The sequence below is a fragment of the Apis mellifera genome, linkage group LG2 (genome assembly GCF_003254395.2).
Source record: "Apis mellifera strain DH4 linkage group LG2, Amel_HAv3.1, whole genome shotgun sequence".
NCBI lineage: Eukaryota > Metazoa > Arthropoda > Insecta > Hymenoptera > Apidae > Apis > Apis mellifera.
Genome location: NC_037639.1, coordinates 13,328,678 through 13,349,867, shown reverse-complemented (window position 1 = coordinate 13,349,867; position 21,190 = coordinate 13,328,678). Strand labels below are relative to the sequence as shown.

The 21,190-nt window shown below is 34.6% G+C and overlaps 1 protein-coding gene across 1 annotated transcript; it reads left to right on the top strand.

Moving 5' to 3' along the window:
* Positions 1 to 12,616: 12,616 nt before the first annotated feature.
* Positions 12,617 to 20,582, top strand: LOC725758 (regulator of G-protein signaling 7-binding protein A). Its single transcript, XM_001121567.5, has 5 exons — positions 12,617 to 12,739; positions 13,125 to 13,291; positions 16,573 to 16,709; positions 16,946 to 17,122; positions 19,610 to 20,582. Exons 1-5 carry the CDS (start codon positions 12,617 to 12,619, stop codon positions 19,780 to 19,782), a joined length of 777 nt encoding a protein of 258 aa, XP_001121567.1. The 3' UTR covers positions 19,783 to 20,582.
* The last annotated feature ends 608 nt before the right edge of the window (positions 20,583 to 21,190 follow it).

Below are 21,190 nucleotides of genomic sequence, written 5' to 3'. Positions count from 1 at the left end.
TTATTCGTGAACGCTGATGAAAATTTTTTTTTCGCGTTCTCGTGAAAAATGTACCAGTCATGAGAGATATGCATGCTATACGAAAAAAAAAAAAAAAAAAAAAGAAAGCAATGAACAATAGCCTGGTGAAATATATATAGAAGCGATAAAAGATTTTTAACACTGACCTACATTTTGTTAAAATATCGTTATACATTAATTTATAATTCAAAACTCGCACGCGACATAAAAATTGTGTGACTGAGTTTTTACGCTCGTGTTTTCCGATATCGTGTGCGTTCTAATCTCTTTCCTTTTTTATCGTGTGATCGAACATAATGCGCTCATTTTTCCTCCTTCGATTCGTATTGTTAATCTTAAATATATATCACGATATATCTGGGAAGAATATTTCGAGCCATCTCTATATCGGAATTTTTATCAGGAACTCGAAGAATTTGTATAAATTTTTTTCTTCTCGAAGGTTACGATATAATAATTGCATTCTTAAGAAGAGCGATCGATTTTTCGAAGATATTATTTTCTACACCCGCCTCGAGATATTCCATCTTAAATATGCATAACCGGAATGAAGTTGGTTCGTTCTTACCAAAAAACGTGAACGGACAATAACGATGTCTACGCTTTTTCTTTTCTTTCGCGTTGCATCCAGCTGCCACTGACAAATTGTGCAAACTGCCTACGGCGACACGCGTTCCCGCTTTTTTCTTACACCGAAAACGAATGCGTTTGTCACACGATTCGCTGACATTCGCTGTTGATCATTCTTTCGATTTCACGATTTTTGCGCCTTTTTCCATCACAAATCTATCTATATCAAGAATTTTTCTTTCATTTTACCCATCGCTGTTTCGAGTTTTAATTCATATTTGAATAAATACTTTAATTGTGCCCTCTTAAAAAGGTATTGCGTGCATCGTGCATTTCAATCGCTCTATTATGTTTATCGTCGTAACGATCGAAATAAATCGGGACCTGTTTCCCACGTATCTCGTCCAACTAAGCATTAAAAGCACAGAAAGCTGATTGAAGTATTTTCGCGTATAATAAGGCTCGTGCAATCTGTGCTCATGAATAATGCGCGCGGAGTACACGAAAATCGGCCCGGTAATTCGCTCGATAATTCGCCGTTTCATGCCTTTTTAAATTCAATCCCGTTTCTCCGCTTCCTGCACGCCGTTTCTTTCCTTCCTTCCCAGCCTTCGAAATATTTATCCTTGAACTTCGTCTATAAACCAAAATTTTATGGGCGAGATTATTCGCGAAGATCGATTATTTATGCATTACTTGTGCGTATTTCGAATAATCCTACGGCACCCGATATTTCCGGCGGAAAGGTAAGAAGATATCTTGGCTTCGGTAGTTATTTTCGACTAGGCTTTTCGTTGGCCTCTCGTCCATGAAAAAGAAGAAACGAGAAAGTGAAACGGGCAGGGCGGGAATAATCCTCCCCTCTTACGTTCGAAACGATTGCACGCGTGGTCGTGCGAATCCGTGTGAATATGCTTAATCCAATACGAAGAATAAGAAGAAGAAGAAGAAGAAGAAGAAGAAGACACTTTAGTGCGGTTCTCAATTATTTGATACGTTGAATAAAGTGACATAGAAGGATTGTTAAGTTGATTGTAAAATTTGCTTCTGGGGAGGGAGAGGTCGATGAATTGTAAATGTTTGGGCGTTTTTCAACGAGTAACATTCAACAAAAATATTTAAAATTTGATTTGATACAATTTAATGCAAAAGATAAATATATCTTGCTCATCTTTGAACTCATCCCCTTATTGTTATTTTAATTGACGTTCTCGGTCAAAATATCGATTTTGAACCTCGCGGTTCACGTTCACGAAGAGAAAATTCTTCTTGTCAACCGCGACGGGCAAGGCAGTAGCTAAAAACTCATGGTTTAATTAAGCTAATTTACCGAAGCACTAACCCCAAGCGAGCCATTGTCGGTTGTGAAGCGTGTTTACGGAGGGCTCAAAGGAATATCTGCTAGTTAAAGACGGAAATGGGATTAATTGCGCAGGTCATGTTGCTGTACCGGAAATTTTTTACGCACCGATTCCTAAACGAACGCTTAATCGCTGCAAATGCGAGGGAAAAAAGCGCATGCATATTTTATGCAGAAGAGAATTAAAGATGCTTAAAATGCAATGAACGATGCTCGTTCGATTGCATCGATCGATATCCCGTAATTAGATTTTCAATTAAGCTCGATGATTCGCGAAATAAATCATATTACACGTAAACAAAAGATGTTAATCATTCTACTTTTTCCAAGTTTTTCAATTTCTATTATCAAAAATATGCATCCATTGTTACGATAAATGATACGTCTTGAATGATACGTTGATTTAAATTGCGTAAAAAATACTCAGATACGCGATCTCGTTGAAGAGGGTTGAAAAGATTTGAAAAAAGCAAACCAATTAATTTTGCACCGTGAATTAACGCAATTTTATGTGGCTAGATTTTATCGATGTCCCGCGTTACAGTGGGTACAACACGGACAATATTTCGAGTCGTTCCCTTCGTACATGCGCGAAACGTCGTTTGTTTCCTCGACGACAATTCCGACGAAAACGCACGCAAACGCGTAAATAAAATACTGCGTATCAAATGAACAACCTCGACATATTTCGAGAATATACAAACACTATGAATAATCCGGTCGTTGTAATTGACGGTGATTTATTTAGAATAAACCTGACGTGACTTAGTTTCGTAGATCAATTAATTTGAAGGAAGGCAAGGACATATTCGGCGGAGGGCTCGATCCAAGACTATCAAATAGAAACAAGATGCGACGTGAGCGCGTCAAAGCTTCGAGAATATCGCAATATCTGCATCAATACGAAGTGCATAATTCTCTGTGAAAAGCGACCGCCGCGAGAATGTTCGATGGACGTTAATGAATCGTGATATTGTTCTCGAGAATTCGATTAGTATTGGCTATAATACTTCGAAATGGTCTTCAGAAAGTTTCCCGTTTAATAGTTGTCTTGATCAATTTACGTTTCTGACGATCTTCGTAAATTCGCTAGTTTATTTTATTTTATTTTTTTTGGGGAGGAGGAAAGGTGATGATTGTAAAATTCGCATGATAGAAATGTTTAATGAATTTCGATATCTATCCGATGAATTCAATTAGTTTACGGTTCTAAAATTTTCGATTCATAAAAATTGCACGCACGAGGAGGACGCGCGATCCAGCGTTCCTTCGTTTATTGAATTCCTATTAATTCGATCGATGTCTCGATACAGACATATTAATCAATAATAACATCGCTCGAGAGAAGATTCATACAATATATTGAAATTCCATGCGTATTTGTTAATATTATTTATATCGAGACGGATTGCATCGTTGTATTGTAGAATAGAGGTTAATCGATGAAATTTCGATAATTTCATTAACGAAAACTTATAATCCCCGTGTTAATATCGTGACAAAAAATATCAATAGCTTATTAATCAACGGATATACACGTTTAAATAATAAAAATGTTATAAATTAGGAAAGGATGAGAAAAGCAGTTCGTATTTATTTGAATCTACACTGCTCTTTTAATTATTATTAATCGCTATAATATTAATTGGCTCGCTTTATATAGTTGCGAGTTTACGATAAAAGCCATTAACCCGATCATGTAAATTCAACTTACAAGTCAGTCGACTAACGAGATTTGAAACGAAATCCGATTAGAATACAAAGTGTATGAGGAAAGTTTCGTTTCACGGAGTATAATGCATAAATTTTCGTGCTTAATTGTATCTGTTTCAGGAAGTTTCACGGTTTTCACGGAATGAAATATACATTATCTAATAACCGTATTTGGTACGGTTAATAATAAATCCATTGAACGACAATTTCGACGAATGTATTTTTTAAGAATGGAATTCAGGGGAGAACTGTTCCTCTTGAAACTACTCTCGTTCTTGAATAACTCAACGACCCAGCCGAGTTATGGTGGCTGGATGATTTAGCCCGACGCTTTGCAGTGGGTAAATTTGCCAGACCAAGAGGCTTAGGTACGACTTAATAAAGATTATCATGGTAAATACAGACCAGAGAACAGTGTAAACGTGGTGATTCTCTTCCATAACATTCAATTAAGGAACATTAATCTTTATATAACGATATTATATCAAAAGTCGTCGCGTTTGTTGCCTCATTTTATGTAAAAAACGACGAAGAAACGTAAGATCGACAAGCTTTTATTTTCAAATCATCGTTATATCATTTTTACATGCTGCTTGTCTTCGATGATTTCCTTAAGGGACATTGCGATAAATAGAATCTTCGATGACCGTTGGAAGCTAAGTGCCAGCGTCAGGAAGTAACTTGAAAAGCCTCTATTGATCGCGCTTCCGAGGACAAGATTGTCGAAGAAATCCTCCAGAGAGATCTGTTCCTTTATCGAGCGAACTTTCTTCCCAATTCCATAGATTTCCAAAGTTTTCAACTTTGTTTTCAAATTAATCAAACAAAATTTAACATCCTTCCCGGAATTCTTATATTCTCTCGTGAAAAATTCCAGATGCACAGAAGAAATACATGAAAATATCGAATGAATAAGAAGATAGATAAGAATGTGGAATCAAAGTATGACATTAGGCTAAAAAAAAGCGTTAATATATTCGAGATGAAAATCTACGGGTTAATGAAACGATGAAAATCCAATTAACGAGTCGTTACCGTTTATCTGGGGCGAAATGACGGCAGAAATAACGAAGCAGCTTATTTCCGGTGCCGCGTCCCGTAAATCGGTAATTTCAGCGGGAGAACGAATCGGTAAACGAAGTTTACGCGTAGTTAAGGGCCAACAGCCTTCAATTCTCTTTGTGAACGGTTAATCCGTCATCCGGAGAGATCTTTCTAACGAATTTGTCTCAGCTCGTTTAAAGATCCTGCTAGAAAATTCTTGCCACACTGTCACGCCGCAAACGTTAACCACGTAACCTCTTCGTCCGCGCCTTCGAACCGGAAACACCAATCTCCTACGATTACGAATATGTATTCTCGCTCCAATTACGCTCTGTGCGTACAGTTCCTAGATTGCTAATTGATTTTTGCCACAGCTGTCGAGCTCATATTTGTAATATCGATTTAATTTAATTACAGAGAAGGGACAGAGAGAGAGAGATTAGTAATAATATTTCGCTATAAAAATTGCTACGATAAATGGAAATATTGGTGAAAATAAAGATTTAAAAATGGAATTAAAAATAGAAATGATTTAAACGATTCTGCTTATAATCGTGAAAAGGTTATTCCTCGAGGATTTCATTTTACAAAATCAGAAATAGGAGATTTAAATATCTGAATATGTTTTCATTTTTTAAGTAATTTTTATCGTAGCTTTATTCTCATATTTTTGCAAATGATACGATTATATTTTTGAATTATTGTTAGTACGCTTTTGAGAATTTTCGTCGTATTGTCCATTCTCTATATCCATTTTATCTATATCTCCCTTTATTACCCTCGCCTTTCTGTTATTTCTACCAAGTCAACCGCTTTGACTCGCATGCTTCCATCCACTTCCTTTCATTTCGAGAAGTAAAACGGTCCGCAACGATGATCGCCTCCTCTTACCTTTGATTGACCCACTGACACACAAATTTAAGCTTCCTCCCTTTCTTTTAAAACGTTCTTCTCGTTTTTAACTGTTCGTTTCGCCAACACTGAATTCTCCAACTAAACCATTTTTTCCACGATTCTTTCTATATAGAATTTTTTTTTCTTTTTTTTTTTTTTTTAATGCAAATCTATGAGTTAACAGTTCTGACTTTACGCGACTTCACCCCTGATTTCATAGCCCACTTTCTTTCAGTTTTCCCCTTGTTTTATTTTTTCACGAGCTATACATGAAACTTAACCGTTAACCTCCTCACGCTATCGTTTTAGGCACGAACCTCTCATTCTCTCTATTCTTTAATAGTTTATCTATATTCCTGATTTAACGTTTTTCTTTCTAATTTCTTTTTTATTTATTACAAATATGAGCAAAGCGTTATTTTTATTTTCTCTCGTAGAATTTCATGCACGTTTTAACTTATTTATTCCGTGCAGATTCGTTCGTGAATGCATACATAGAATTGATGGTAAAATATGCATGTAGAACGTGGATATCGGTAGAAAAATTTTGAAAAGAAAAAAAAAAAATATATCTTGAGGATGTAAAAAAAATTAAAAATTCTTCAATATTTCTCAATGAAAGTCGCTATAAAAATAAAATTAATTTATTGATACAATTCTACGTGTACTTTTTCTATGACTCGTAGAAGTTCAGAATGATAAAAATAAACGCGTGTTTCATTATTCAGAAATTTTTGTATCTTTTGTATCTTTCTTGTACGTACGAGATCCTTGAGTTATATTTCTATTTCTAAATTTAAATGTCAATTAATCATTATTTAAATACGAGCTGTTGCTATTTTCAAAAGTCACGAATAAAATTAACTCGGACTAAACTAAACGAGATCGAAACACTCATCCGTGACTGTTTCTAGATTTACATTTTCATCGTACACCCCCTATGATTCTCCATTATCGTTGACCACCACGTTCTGATTTTTAATGGATGCAAAACGAATGCATACATGCAAAGCGGCATGCAAATCGAGGAATACAACTCGGTTGTCGCATCTCGTTCAATGTGTGCGATTGAACGCATTGATCGAGAAAGAATCTGGATATTCCAGAATGAAAAGTTCGCGCGGGAAAATAGGAGAATCTGATTTCGTGTTTCGTTAAGCGAAATTTTTTTCACCGTCGAGACGATTGTTAATTTCGTTTCTCTTTTTTTTCTTTTTTTTAGATTTTTTTTTATCGATGTATCGATATACGAGTAATTGAATAGATATCAATTGCCCCCTTTTATCGATTTACGTTTGTCAAACGCCGTGAATGCTTGGCAACCCCAAGACGCATGGGGTCGATGTAAATGTAAATTGACATCTGGCGTCGATATATCGTGCGTCAACGAAACACCAACACCGAAAATTAGGGCTGATATTAATAGATCTCAAGCGAGATATATTACAATCTCGTTTACGTGTATTATACAAGATCGCTCATTCAATTCGATATCAAAGCTTAAATTTCGCTAATAAATTTTGTGTCAAAAGTCCTCCATTAATGAATTTTACTCGATCGAGTCGTTTTACTTCACGTTGTTTTCGACTATTTTTAAAAAATTTTCCATATGTGTCAAGAAAGGCTTGAATATTCATTCCGTTTCCATGTTGAAAAGTTGTTACGTCTCGTAACATTATTATTCAAGAATTTATTTATCTTCGAGTCCTTAATAAGCAACCTCGAACTTTATCCGATAAATGATAAACTTGAATTTTCGTATCTTTCTTTTTTTTTTTTTTAATCTCACTCTTCGTTCGATTCGACGATACACGTCCAATGCTCATGATTTAATCTCGATCCAATATTATTCCCGTTATTGAGAGATAAGAAAGAAAGAAAGATCGCGAAGAATGTATTTGCCCATATCGCGATACTACCTGGCCAGATTAATATTTGAAAGAGTGATATTAGAGCACCTCAACCAGCATTCTAAAGGTTGAGAGTCACTATTCTGCGCTCGACATTTATGACACGAAATTTGCTGAAGATATCCGTTTTCCTGAGGGTCGTAGAACGACGATGCTTGTCTCTCTAAACCTTCATCTCATCCTATGCCCACGAAATGGAAAACCATCTCATATTGATGGAACAATAAAACTTGGCCGCGTTTACGGAACGTGGAAAGGATTATATTCAAATTACGTACCGTTAATTTCAAATAAATATATATATAAAATTGAATATTCGAAGAAGATATGAAAATATCTTCATTCTTTCATCTTTCTCACTTGTTTCCCCTTAAGTAAATTAAATTACTTCTAAGATTCGAGTAGCATGACCGGTATAAAACGCGAAACTGGCGAGTTTTTCGATCAATCCCATTTCAGAAATTGATTTCACTGGCAGCCTTGGGAAATTTATGTCTTTATACTTTCGAAGATTAAAAAAAAAACCTGGCTGGCGTAAAGTAGGTAAAACGGAAGCGGTTTTAATACGCGAAATAATGGAACGAGCAGCTCGCTTTTATTATTAAGAACACGAAACATTGAAATTTACAAACAACATCGGTTTATTCCGATTTCACGTGTAAATGTAATTGTAAATCGAGACACGTAAAGTTTAATTTTTATCAAAAAATGACCGATCTTACTTATCTCTTGAAAATCTCGATATTTTGGACGAAGAAAAAAAAAAGTTTTTCAAAAACTCGTTGGAAGAGATTTTTTTTTTTGTTTTTGAAACCAAGGTAAGAAGAAAAGTCCCGCATTTGATGACGACGGAGCAAAGCGGTGGAAAGGAAGGAAGAAAATTCTTGCCGTGCGGATTTTTGCCCGCGAAACTTGGCGATGATTGATGTCAAGGGCTCTCGTAAATTCTAGAACCACGTTACAAATTTCGCTCGTTATCGGGGGCCGTTCTCCAACGACCGTGGAAAGCGGCGTGGTTTACCATCACGTGAACAAACAGGAAGGAAAATGGCACGGATATCGTTTTGACAGAGAGAGAGAGAGAAGGAGGGAAAAAAGATGGATAAAAAAAATTAGACAGGGAGAGGATTGGAAAAAAAAAATGAATTACCATACCAATTGAAAACATGGATAGATTTCCTTCGAATTTTCAACAAGTTAATTGTTCTTCACTTTGATAAATTAATTAAACATTTTCGGAACAATCTGCCGCGTTAAAAGGATATTCCACTCATTCGCGTAATAGTTTCATCAACAAACGCGATCGATACTACTTCTATCGCTTGATATCATGAAAATTTCTGCTACTGTACGAAACGAAAATATATTTACTTAATCGATTAGGAGACATTAAATTTACCGGTTAATTAGGAATATCGCGGTGAAACCAATATTGTTGGGGCATACGATACCTAAATCCCTCGTGCAGTTAAAAATTAATATTTATGCAACATTCTGTGTATAAAATATATACGCATTATTTGATTAAATATTTAATAAATGTCAATTATCGCGTGTTAATAAATTTAACAAAAAGTAATTAAACAATGAATATACAAATTAAACAGAGAATTTACAAATTTAAAATTGGAAATTGTATAAAAAGTATCCTTCGTGCCAAAGATTTTTTTTGCTTCTAAGAATCTAGAATGTTTCGATGAATCGTTGAAACGATTCAATTACAATGTCATAATATCAAAGTTGAATGTGTTTATTAAAATGCAAATTGAATTTTAACTCTATGATACAAAGCTTTCAACGATGATTATTCGATACTCGTTCGATGATCGATGATGAAGATAAGAGAATCTTTCATTTTATCAGAACATTGCGAGGCGTTGACGGTGTGATTTTATGATCGAACCCAATGATATTATTCTAACGTGAAATTAGTCTGCCAGCTCATCGCGCCTGTTGCTATAACACACTTTCAGTTTGTGCACGGATGATATACCTGTTATTTACTACGAAGAGTAATTATTTAAGTGCTTTCGCCACCATCTTGGATCAAAAAAGCAAAGATTTTTTGAAGAATATCGTCTGAATATCGTACGTGCAATATTTTATCTCTTAATATTACATCTGACCTCATATTATCGTATTTCAATTTGTTATTTTACAAATATATTTTGCAAAACGTATAGTCATCGTGTCATTAAAATTTTATTTTATCGTTGTTCATCTCTTTACATTTAATTTTCTTCTTTCTCTCTTTTTCGACTTTTATTTCTTTATTCTATTCGCTTAAACTTTCGACAAGAGAAGACAGGAATTCATAGATCTAAATAGGAATCAATCGATTTACCATTCTACGTTCTTCGAAACTTGATAATGACGTGTACTTTGTCCGCGATATTTGTATCGTATCTCCTTTTTCCGTATCTTTAACGAATATAAAGACCGCAGTAGTATAGTATCGAATAAGCCAGCCGTGAAGAAACGATCCTCGAGAAACAGTTCAAAGCTCTCTTCTGCTATTCTATCTTCCATGTGACAATTCGTTGAAAATTCTGTTGTGAATTTTACCGATAGGTTTATCTCGCTATTATATTTCGTAAAAATATATACTGAATGAAATGAATAATACAATGCGAAATATACAATTTATATATTGAGTTATACAAATTTATGAACTTTTGGAAAATATAGATGATTTTTGATATTTATATGAATAACTTGTAAATACATATGTTGATTAAGAGATTTTTAAAAGCATAGTAGAATAATGCGAAAAAGGTCAGGCAAATAATCTGTGACGAAGAGAATTTGTTTACGTTAGACTTTAATTACTTTAACAATATATTTTATTGATTGAATAAAAAAGTAGACAATAATTGAATATAGTTTTAAAAAATTTGAAAAATTTAATATTAATATGAATAAATATGTTGAACAACAATGTGACGTATTTTCCAGCACGTCTGTATTTATTTCGATGCTTCTACATCTATCGTGGCATGCAAAACTCCTTTTGCTAATGACACGAATTCCCCCGGTAATTACTTGCTACATAGAACAGAATCTTGAGAAATACAATTCGCAGCCTCTTTTAATTAAACATTTGTCCAGAATGTTGAAAATCTGTCCGCCAGATATTAATAGAGAGAGATACAGATATAAGATATTTTTTTAAAATTGTAAATCCGTACGAATTTTCATTTTTCAGCTTTCTCTAAAGAATACACGTCGGCACAAAGAGAGATATCGAAAGGACAGAGGTATTATTACTGTCTTTCAGTTATATTTTACGACTCTGTTCGGATACTATATTAGCCTCTTCTTTGACCAAAGATTTCGCTTTTCTCCATAAAAGTCGGCTCTCTTCTCGTCTCGTATCGTACAAGAAGATACAATGTAATCTTTCACGTTATCATTCCCTATTGCATCGCATTTAGAATTTCTTCGCATTGTGAATGCACAGAAAAAGAAAATAAAAGACGTTCAAAAGAGGAAAACAAAAAAAAGTAGTTTCATAAAAACTACTGAATAGGAATGATTGATGATTATTAAACTATCGTTAAATATCGTGAACAGGAGCGTATTTAATATCGTGTAAAATTTTAATAAATGACATTAGAGAACTTTTACATACGTTGTAAATATTTCACTTATTTTATTATTATTAAAACCGAATAGAGAAGATCGATGATTATTAAAATATGGTTAAATATTGGTTTAAATATTAAAAACATGTACGTACGTTGTAAATATTTTAACTCGCTTTTATCTATTATAAATGCTCCAAAATTTCGTCTAACACACATTCAACACACAGATACACATATATGCACAGCGTATATAAAGACAACAAGAGGAAGGGAGAGAGAGAGAGAGGGAGAGAGAGAGAAAGGAATAAATACACGCGAGTAGTAGAATGACAGACCGAGTCAGACATGCGCCCTCAAAGTGGGAATCGCGGCAGTGAAAGAGCTCGAGAGCAAAACCCACGTTTCAGTTTGTCGCGTGTGCTGGCACGGCGCGCATACCGTTCGACCAAACTCGATGAACAATGTCACGGAGAACGTGGAACGTTCTCTCGACAAGAAGAAACGCACGCGAGTCGGCCGTTTCCTCGCACGAGAACGCGTCGTCCCGCGTCTTCACGTGAATTTCCGCAAAGAGAAAAAGATGAATCCGTCGTCGAGGGGAACGGAAGGATCGGATCGAACGAATTCCAATACCACCTTCACCACCTCTTACCAGATTCATCGTATCGAGAACGCTTCATTGGCGCAAAATGCCTCGTCCCAAACAATAATTCATCGTCTCTGGAACTTTGTAATTTAATCATCGTCGTTGGACTCCTTCGTAAATCGTTTGATCTACTGCCACCGGTTTCGTTATATATATATCCGTGTTATGGTGGAGTGTGCCCGATCTGAAGTAATATCTTTTCGATCATTGGGGAAGAAGACAAAAGGAAGAATCGTAGTCGGGTCGTATACACGGAGAAGCATTGTGTTCGCGGCTCTCAATCAGCTGTTCGTGCGGTTGCATCTCAACTAGATGGATCACGTGAATGCTGTTCACTTCGTGTTCTCGGACTAACAAGATCCCTCTGTCTTTCTTTCTCTCTCTTTCTCTCCATGAAAGATCCAGTTCATCACGGTATTAATATTGTTTAGTGTAAAAATGTTGTTCGTATGTCCGATCGTTCTCTCGAATCGTTGTTTGCTCAAAAACCGACGTTGAATGAAAAAAAAAAAAAAAAACGTTAAAAATAAAGGGGGAAAGTTGACTAAATTACATATCGATATAAAACTAATTTCCCTTGCTCTATCGTTATCTCAGAAATATTGATAAACGCCAAATGTTAATAATATTCGCGACTGATAATTCCTGATAACACACATTCCGAATCGTATGAATTAACAATGAACAAACAAAACGAATTGTGTTAATTATCGATGGTTGGAAGTGTAAATTAAACTGGTATTTTCGGTGTCCCTTTAATGGCCACGTAGCATAAAGCATCGCAGCGTTTGCAAACTATCGTTAATTTAACTTGTATTGTTAATTGCCTTGCGGCGATTGGCAATCAAACGGTGCTCCTTAAAGCGCAATAATGACGGAATCGCCAATACCTTCGGCCAGCAACATTCAGACCTCGTATATTCATAGCAGGAGCCAATCTCAAATGCAAACTCAAGATGACAAGAGCGAAAAAACGGAGAAGGCTGTTCTTTCGGTAATCTTTCATATCTTAATCAAATATCATTTGTTAATCATTTGCTGCGTACAGTTAACTGGATTAGTTTCATATAATATATTTCGACAAGTGTATCATTCCAATAATATTTCTCTCTTCTTTCCAATCCTTTTATACGACGATAAATTGCAATGTATTAAGCAGTTTCGTATAAAGCAGTTCGAACGGTAAATCGTTTTACCACGTTTATACGCGTAATAATCGTGAGTCGCGTAACAAATTGCCCGGTTTATGATCCTGGAAAGCTTAATTTCCGCTTTGTGACTACATCGAAGCGCGTTCTACGCATTGTGATCGGTGCGCTTTACTTTAACGTTAAACACAACGGGGAAACGGGGTTAATAGGTGCTATTTTATTTCCCAGCAAATTCAAGAGATCAACAGCCAAGTGGCGCAATACCGCGATTTGCTGATAAACATCGGCCAGCCACGGGACTGTCCGGAACTTCGAGAAAAAATTCGAAGATTGAGACGAAATTGCGTAGAAACGTGCAGACACACGTCCCAGCTTATACTGCCACAAGTACGAAGGTATGGCACAAGCTACGATTTCTTTCCTCTTTTTCTTTTTCCCCGCTTTCTTTTCCAAAATGTTGAGAGAAAAGCAAAAGAGAAAAGGAAAATTTTTTTCACCGTCCTTGACACGGTATTTCAAATCGGTGTAAAATTCCCACGGAAGAACCGCCGTATCGACGAGCCATTAAACTTGCTAATTAGCGAGTGGAGTGGAGAGAGAGAGAGAGAGAGGTCAGAAATTGAAATTGACAAGTCAAAAGGAAATAAAAAAAAAAGGGGGGAAAGGGGAAACCGAACGATTGATTAACCAGTTTATGTCAATTACTCGGAATCAACCATTAAACGAAGACATCGCGCAGAGCGAACTCGAATTGCTTCCGGTTAATGGGATTCCAATTAACACGATAAATAGATTGCTATGATAGAAGCCAGCCAGCCAGCCAGCCAGCCAGCCAGCGATCGTGTACATATATGTTGCTAGCTTCCCGCGATGCGAGATGATCAAAGATTTTCCACGACGATACTTGGAAATGCATCGTTTCCAAGAAAATCTTTAAATAAAAGTTAAGTCTTGCCCCTACGTGGATTACCTGGCGTGGAGTTTATATCAAACTCGTCGCCAAACTTTGTTCGCCAAAATTACATCTTTTTAACAAAACGATATCGAACGATTTTTTTTATCGAAATCAAATCGTTCGCGTTTAATTATGTTCAATCTTATCATCGTTTCGAATCACGCGTTTAATTTAACGGTAAGAATGGAACAAGTTGTTATTAGTTAATTATCGTTACACCTAGTCGTTTCGTTATCAAACAGCTCATCATAGAAAAATACGAGCAGGATCGGATAAAGGAAAGAGCGAAATAATAGCATCACGAGAGTTTCTATTACTTTGAAGTGTGCTGCAAAGAATGTTATCGATTCTACGGAATTGGTTTTTCTAAGAAAAAAAAAAGGTAAAGGGGGAAAAACGAACGATGACCGTCGACCATCGACCACTCTTTAAAGACGTCACCTTTGAATTTTTTCTTTCTTCATGAGCTTGCCTGTTTTAATGAAAAGTTAAATGTTTCATGAATTTCTTCCTCTTCTACTTTCTTATTAATTACTATCTTATATCACAACCAGATAGATAAGTCAGTTGGAATTTTCTATTTTTTTTTTACAAAATTTACAAAAAGATCCATCCCGATCTACTTTTTTAACAAATAAAAACTCGATTGTTGACGAATTGTTAATTAAACGTAAATCATTTTTCTCGTATTTGTGACGAGTTATTTTTATTTAGATCAATTCTTATCTTCAAATTATATATATATAATTACATATTCATTTATTTTTTACACGTTATTCATTATATAATTGCTTAATTACGGTGCAATCCCGCGTGTAAGTATACAAAACGCTTCTCTCTTTTTCTCTCTCTCTCTCTGCTTCCAACACATCGTTGCATAATTTCTGTTACGTTTTAAACGTCAAACACACTCTAATTGTGATTTAAACGTTGCTTATACAATCATTCCGTGAAAATTAAACGCATATAATTATCGAAATATTGAATAAACTTATGCAAAGATTCGAAAAGAAAGAAAAGAGGAAAAAATATGCGTAACACGATTAAATAAGAAACTCACTCCTGTTCGATATCTTTATTGCAAAAACATTAATGTACGACGAAACGCTTAAGAATATCCTGAATGTTTGATCGTGCAAACAACTTTTCCAATACGTGCGTCGTAATAGAGGATCTCGTGCAACATATCTTGCAAAATCACGCGACTTTTGTATCGATTACACGAAACGCGACAGCACATTTATCTTTCTTTATTTTTTTCTTTTTCTTTTTTCTTTTATGAAAATTATTATACGTGGATACCATTCTTTTCACCGATTTCATTCACCTCTTTGATTCGAACAATTTTTCATTCGAATGCTTATGCAAAAATCTATTTCAATACCAACAATCACAAACTCTGCATAAATTATTCGATCTTAAATAATTTAATATCCCTTATAATAAATATATTCCAAATTACGTGTCATTTGTCGATTCCTTTCTCGAGAATTCTGACGAATTGAAAGATTGTTTTTGCCAATTTTTGATGGAACAACGATAAAGAAAAGTATCGAGTTCGTTCTATATAATCGTTCATTCATATTCGCTATATAATTCTTGAGTACGAGAAAGTTTTCGCCCGTAAAATCGCGGGGCTGGAATTGAGCGATAAGTAGTATAAACCGCGTGCAAGACAACTCTAACGCCAAGTATAATACGTATAAATGATCAGCCGTCGGAGAGAAAGAAATTATTTCCCTCCTTCGCCTGATTTATTAGATTTTTGCGATACTTAAAATTATGGGTCTCGAGCAGAAGTTAGAACCGAAGAAACACGAGGAAACCATTTGCAAAGTGTTTGAAAAAAAAAGAGCTTCGTAAAGCTATTACGATTTCTATGAAACTTCATAAATATCATAATAACAAAATATTTTATCCGTGCGAGTAATTACTTTTTATTTAATTTTAATTACTTTTGAAATTTTATCACAGTGCGCGCGCGTGTGTGTATGCATTATTTATAAAAATAATATAGACGAAAGTGTCACGCAAGAAACTTTTCACGAAGCCAAAGTATTGTCGTTCGAGCTTCAAAGTGACGATTACAAAATTGAAAAAAAGCCAGAAAACTCTTCCTCTCCGTCGACTTGGTTAAACACCTTTGTTTTAGTGCGTGATGCCGACGCACTTCATTATGATTCTACGATCTCGCGTTTCGTCTTTCCTTTTCACGGTGAAAAAAAAAGGGGGAGAGGAGGAGATTCCTCATTTGGCCGCAAACCGACACAAAACAGCCTCGTTACGAAATGAATCACTCGGTTTCACGAGACGCATTTACGAGAACGATATAAACGTTTTATATTAGGTAATAAAAAGAGTTCTTAAGCTAAGTCTTTAATGTAACAAATTTAACTTGAATCGTGATAAAGATAATTCGAAATGAATCAAAATCCTTGGATCTTGTTCGAAATTCTACGTTTCCGTTGAATTTTCCCATGTTCCAAATTCTTATAAATGTGGATAATCGAGATTTAGAGAAGAAGAGTAATTAGTTCGGCATAGAAATGTAGAATAGCGAAATTATTGGCTAAGGAAAGAAAGGGAGGAGATGAAGGAAAGGAAAAGGAAAGGAAGAAAGTGTAATAATTAAAGAAGGAAAAAAAGTAGACGACGAAATGCCTAACGAGAAAACTTCGATGATAAAAAAGTAATAGGTCTGGGAATGGGTTTTGCTTTCAGAACTACGGATATCGGAATCCCTGTAGACAGTCCAAATTTGATGCTTCTCTTTTATGTCGCGCAATTGTTTCTGCGCGAGCTGTGCAAAAGTAAGAACCTCATCCGCATCGTGCCGATGGACATGACGGAGTATTACGGTAATTTTCACAATCCTCCTATAAATCCTCATATCTTAGGAATCAAACATTTTCATTAATCTTGCCGCCTTATAAATTCATTTATAATAATCCCGCTACGTTAAATAATGCTATAAAATCCGTATTTAAGTTAAAAATATCATCACGTTAGAGTATAAATGTCATTCCTTTTCGTAGAAGGAATCAATAATATTCATAGTAACGATCGGCATAAATCTTTCTCTCTCTGGTTTCAGAAACTCGATCCGGCCCATCCAACATCGGCAATGTGATCTCACAAATAGTCCTCTGTAAGCAAATCACGCCAGACTTCTACGAGGAAGAGTTGTGCAGTATCCAGAAAGATTCCGAAGAAATTCGTGGTCTGATCAACGAACTGCAAGAGTTTATGCCTCAATCAAGTGGCGATATAGGTACTGTCATTTTTCTCTCTTCCATCTTCCCATTTCCTATACCTCTTAGAATTTTATTTCTCAACGACGTCCTCTATATCTTGACCCGATTTTCACAAAATGATCGAATTTACATCGAAAGTTCTTGCCTCGAATAGGATTTCCCAATTGGAGCCACTTTCGAATAGTATTCGATTTTCGTATAACCCGATAACATAAATTTTCCACAATAGTGGTTAATCCGATTCTACTAGAACTCTTGATTATTCTATTTACCACTCCATATATACACACACACATCTCCCCTCGCTTCGTTCACTGCTTTCTTTCTCTGGCCATCTTTCTTCCTATTCCACTACTCTCTCCCGACCTATCTATTCAACCGTCTCTAATCGGGTTACTCCAGAGGCCAAGGATTTCAAAGGAGAACAATTCCTCCCTTTCTCTCTATTCGTCTCTTTCACTGCGTCTTACCTCGTCGCGCTCTCCACCTCCCATTGATTCTATATAAGGAACAAACGTATTACCTTCCAACAGGATAGAGCTAGCTAGAGTTATCGGGCGGTGGTTCACTTCCCAGCTCGGTTAGTGCACGGCGACCTTAATTATCTATCGATATAATGAGCGAATTCGGATGCCGTGTCCCCGTGGCCCGTCGAGGGGGAGGAGGAGGGAGAAAGATAGCACGAAAATCACCACGTGTACCACGATCCTCGATCCCCTAAACGTCAATTCGAAACTTCGCTTGCTTATCAGGGGAATAACGATACAGTTGGAGAGAGAGAGAGACAGGGGATATTTGACATTGAACGAGAAAGAGGTCAAGGTCGATCCGAAACACGAATTTCCTTCGCCGTGTGTTACGAACGGGAAATTCACGCTCGAGAAAGATCGCAGAGACCACTGTCTCCGAAGGGAAAATAAGAGAAACGAGGAGTGGAATCGTTGTATTCGTAGGTAGAATTTCGAGAAAGGACAGGTCGAGTAGCGGTGTGCACATGGCGTGTCGAGAGAATTCGTCGGGGAAACGGTGCGAAACGACGAGAGAGGAACGGGCTGAAAGGAAGCGAAGCGAGAATAAAAAGAGACGCAAGACGGTTTATTCCCGGAGCCGGAAGTAAGATATATTTACTTATTTGTAATACTCGTGTACAACGGAGGAAGGTGTTGTCGAGACAAAAATGGCGATATTTTTAATAATCGTCGAAAGACGTTCGATCGTTTTGGGAATCTGATCAATGTATGATATACCGAAACGTATAAACAAGTGTATTAACGCGAAAGGTGCGCGAATATTTAACATTAAACAGAGCTCGGGTCAAGGATAGATGGAAACCGTTTCTGCGTTCTCCACGAGAGGAAACGAGAATTCGCTGGGCGCGGAAAAAGGGTGGGAAAATCAAAGATAAAGAGGGAAATATGTCCGATCACGAACCGATAAAGCAATTCGAGCCACGATTTGAGAAAGAATCTCGATTGTGCAAATACCTTGCCGTCGAGACTAATCGTTCTTTATTCAATTTTTCTTCCCGAATCTTCTGTTTGTCGCGATAAAATTAATATGTACACGTAACGTCAACTGTGAAATGCAATTCTTGAGGTCAAGGACGAATGGAATTCATTTTCATATTCATATTGCGACTACAGGCCGCAATTTAGAAAAAATATGTATATTTATAGTAAAAATAAAATAAACAATATAGGTGTGATAATATAAAATATTTCATTACAAAATTATGTAATGAAAAATTATGACGAATTCGTCGATAAATTAATTTAAGTTACAACTGGAAAAAACTAAACTAAACTTTTTTAAATTCGCGAAACATTGTTTTGTCGCTAATGATCGATGATATCACTCGTGATTTTATCGTGATAATGTAAAGGATCAAATGTGATCTCAAATCTCAACGAACAGATATCGCAATTTATTATTTATCATAGCAACCGAGGAATTAAATCCCTTTTTCATTGAAACATCATGTGATTTTTCCGTATTATTTTATACTATGTAAAGTAAAATTATTAAATTAATAATAATATTAATAATATATGTTTTATGTAAGAAGCTCGCATTACAATTCGTTTTGACATATCTTTTTTTTTATGTCTTTATTTCATATAATTGTGAAATAAATTTTCAGGATATGAAATTTCTATATAATAGTTTTTATATATTTTTCCCATTAAAAATAATATATTTTGAGATAAGAAAAAAATTTTTTTTGAAAATTACGAATAGAGTCGTAAAAAAAAAAATCTTTTGTTAAATTATGTAAAGAAATTATCCATTATTAATACTATTTGTTTTAATTTCGAAAAAAAAATTTATGGAGAATTTCTTAAATTAGAAATGTATATTGACTTGAACTTCCATTGAATAATATCACTCTTTTTACTTTTTCTTTCATTAAATAATTCCTTGGTTGAAATGCCATTGACTTGGCTGTATATTTGGCTTATAAAGCTTACCTAACTAAGAACATTTTTTTTGAATTTCATTTGCAGAAAAGTACACGGCTTTACAAAATGCTGCAAGTTGGAGTAATCGTACCAACGGTAGACGGATACACCGATGGAACCAAACTCATAATAGACCTACTAGAACTACCAGACAATCGTCCTACTTTTGCGGAGCTTTGAATCTTTTTTGTTGCGCAGCAAGAACAAATTACGTTTAATTACTAGACATATTTGCCCGCCAAATTTCTTTACAAAAAATCTTTTTGCGAAAATTTTTTATTAATTTCCTTCCTTGCTAGATTTTCTGTTTCAAATTTTAAATCATAAATAAAAAGAAATTCTCGTTGTGTTTTGCAATCATGAAACGAAACATTCTTATAATTAGTCGATTAGATGAGAAACTTAAGAAACCTAATACTGAGATTTTATTTAGTTAATAGTACAAACCATTTAATAATAAGTACAAACTTCTTAATATAGAAAAATATTCAATAAACATATTTTTATAAAGGAATTTCATTTATTGCGGAATTGTTTAAATAATAGTAAGAAATCTAAAACTTACGATTCTCAAACGATGGAATTTGTCTCACATCGGTAATCGACGATCGTAAAACGACTAAGATCGATTTCTTGATGAATTTTATTACACTCCCTCTTGTTCTTCGATCAGCACCAATAACCATGGAATGATATTTAATATCTAAAAAAGGAAAAGTCAATGTAAAAACAATTATTATAGATGTGGTGTTATCATTTATATTCGTATAATTATCAAAATCCGAACTGTGATGAACGAGCTCAAATTTATCGCTGATCGATATAAAAAACTACATCACATCGGATAATAAGGAAATAAATGCCAATTGAATTGGACATTGATTATTTCAATAGTGGACCAACGTATCATTTGTATGCAATGAAAGTGATGTAATTAAAAACATTTCTACTACTTTAAAAATTTAATCGTATTAAACTTTTTAAAAAATATTCTATTGTTAAAAATCTTTATTTCTGTAAAAATATAAATTTGTATTTTTCATTATCATTATAAGATTGTTATCTATAAATTAATATGATAAAATATTTCATTTATTTATCATCTTTTATTAACAAATTGGCGATCGCATATTCTATATGCGATTTATTTTGATGTTAAATATATTGTTATATGTATAAATATTAAAAATACACACACATGTATACATATGTAAAATCTTTATGTATATGGTTTATATATTGCTAATGAAATGTTTTGTTATTTGTTTAAATATTGCGAAAAAAAATATTTATATAAAATACTATAATCATTCTATTGAAAATAATTAAATATTTAAATATATAAATAGAATATTGAATTAGAACATACATATGTGAAAAAAAAACTAAAATTCACGATGCTATAAAAAATTATATGCAAAATTAAATATTAATATTCATATTATTAATGTAATTATTCATAAAAACATTATCTATTTAATGAATCTTTGAATATTTTTTTTATTTGGCGGTGCAACTAAATTTAATTTATTGATAAATAATTTCATTGTACATTATATCATGTATAGAAAATAAATAAGTAAATCATTAGAAATTAAAGATTTGTTTAATCTTGATAGAAAGAAA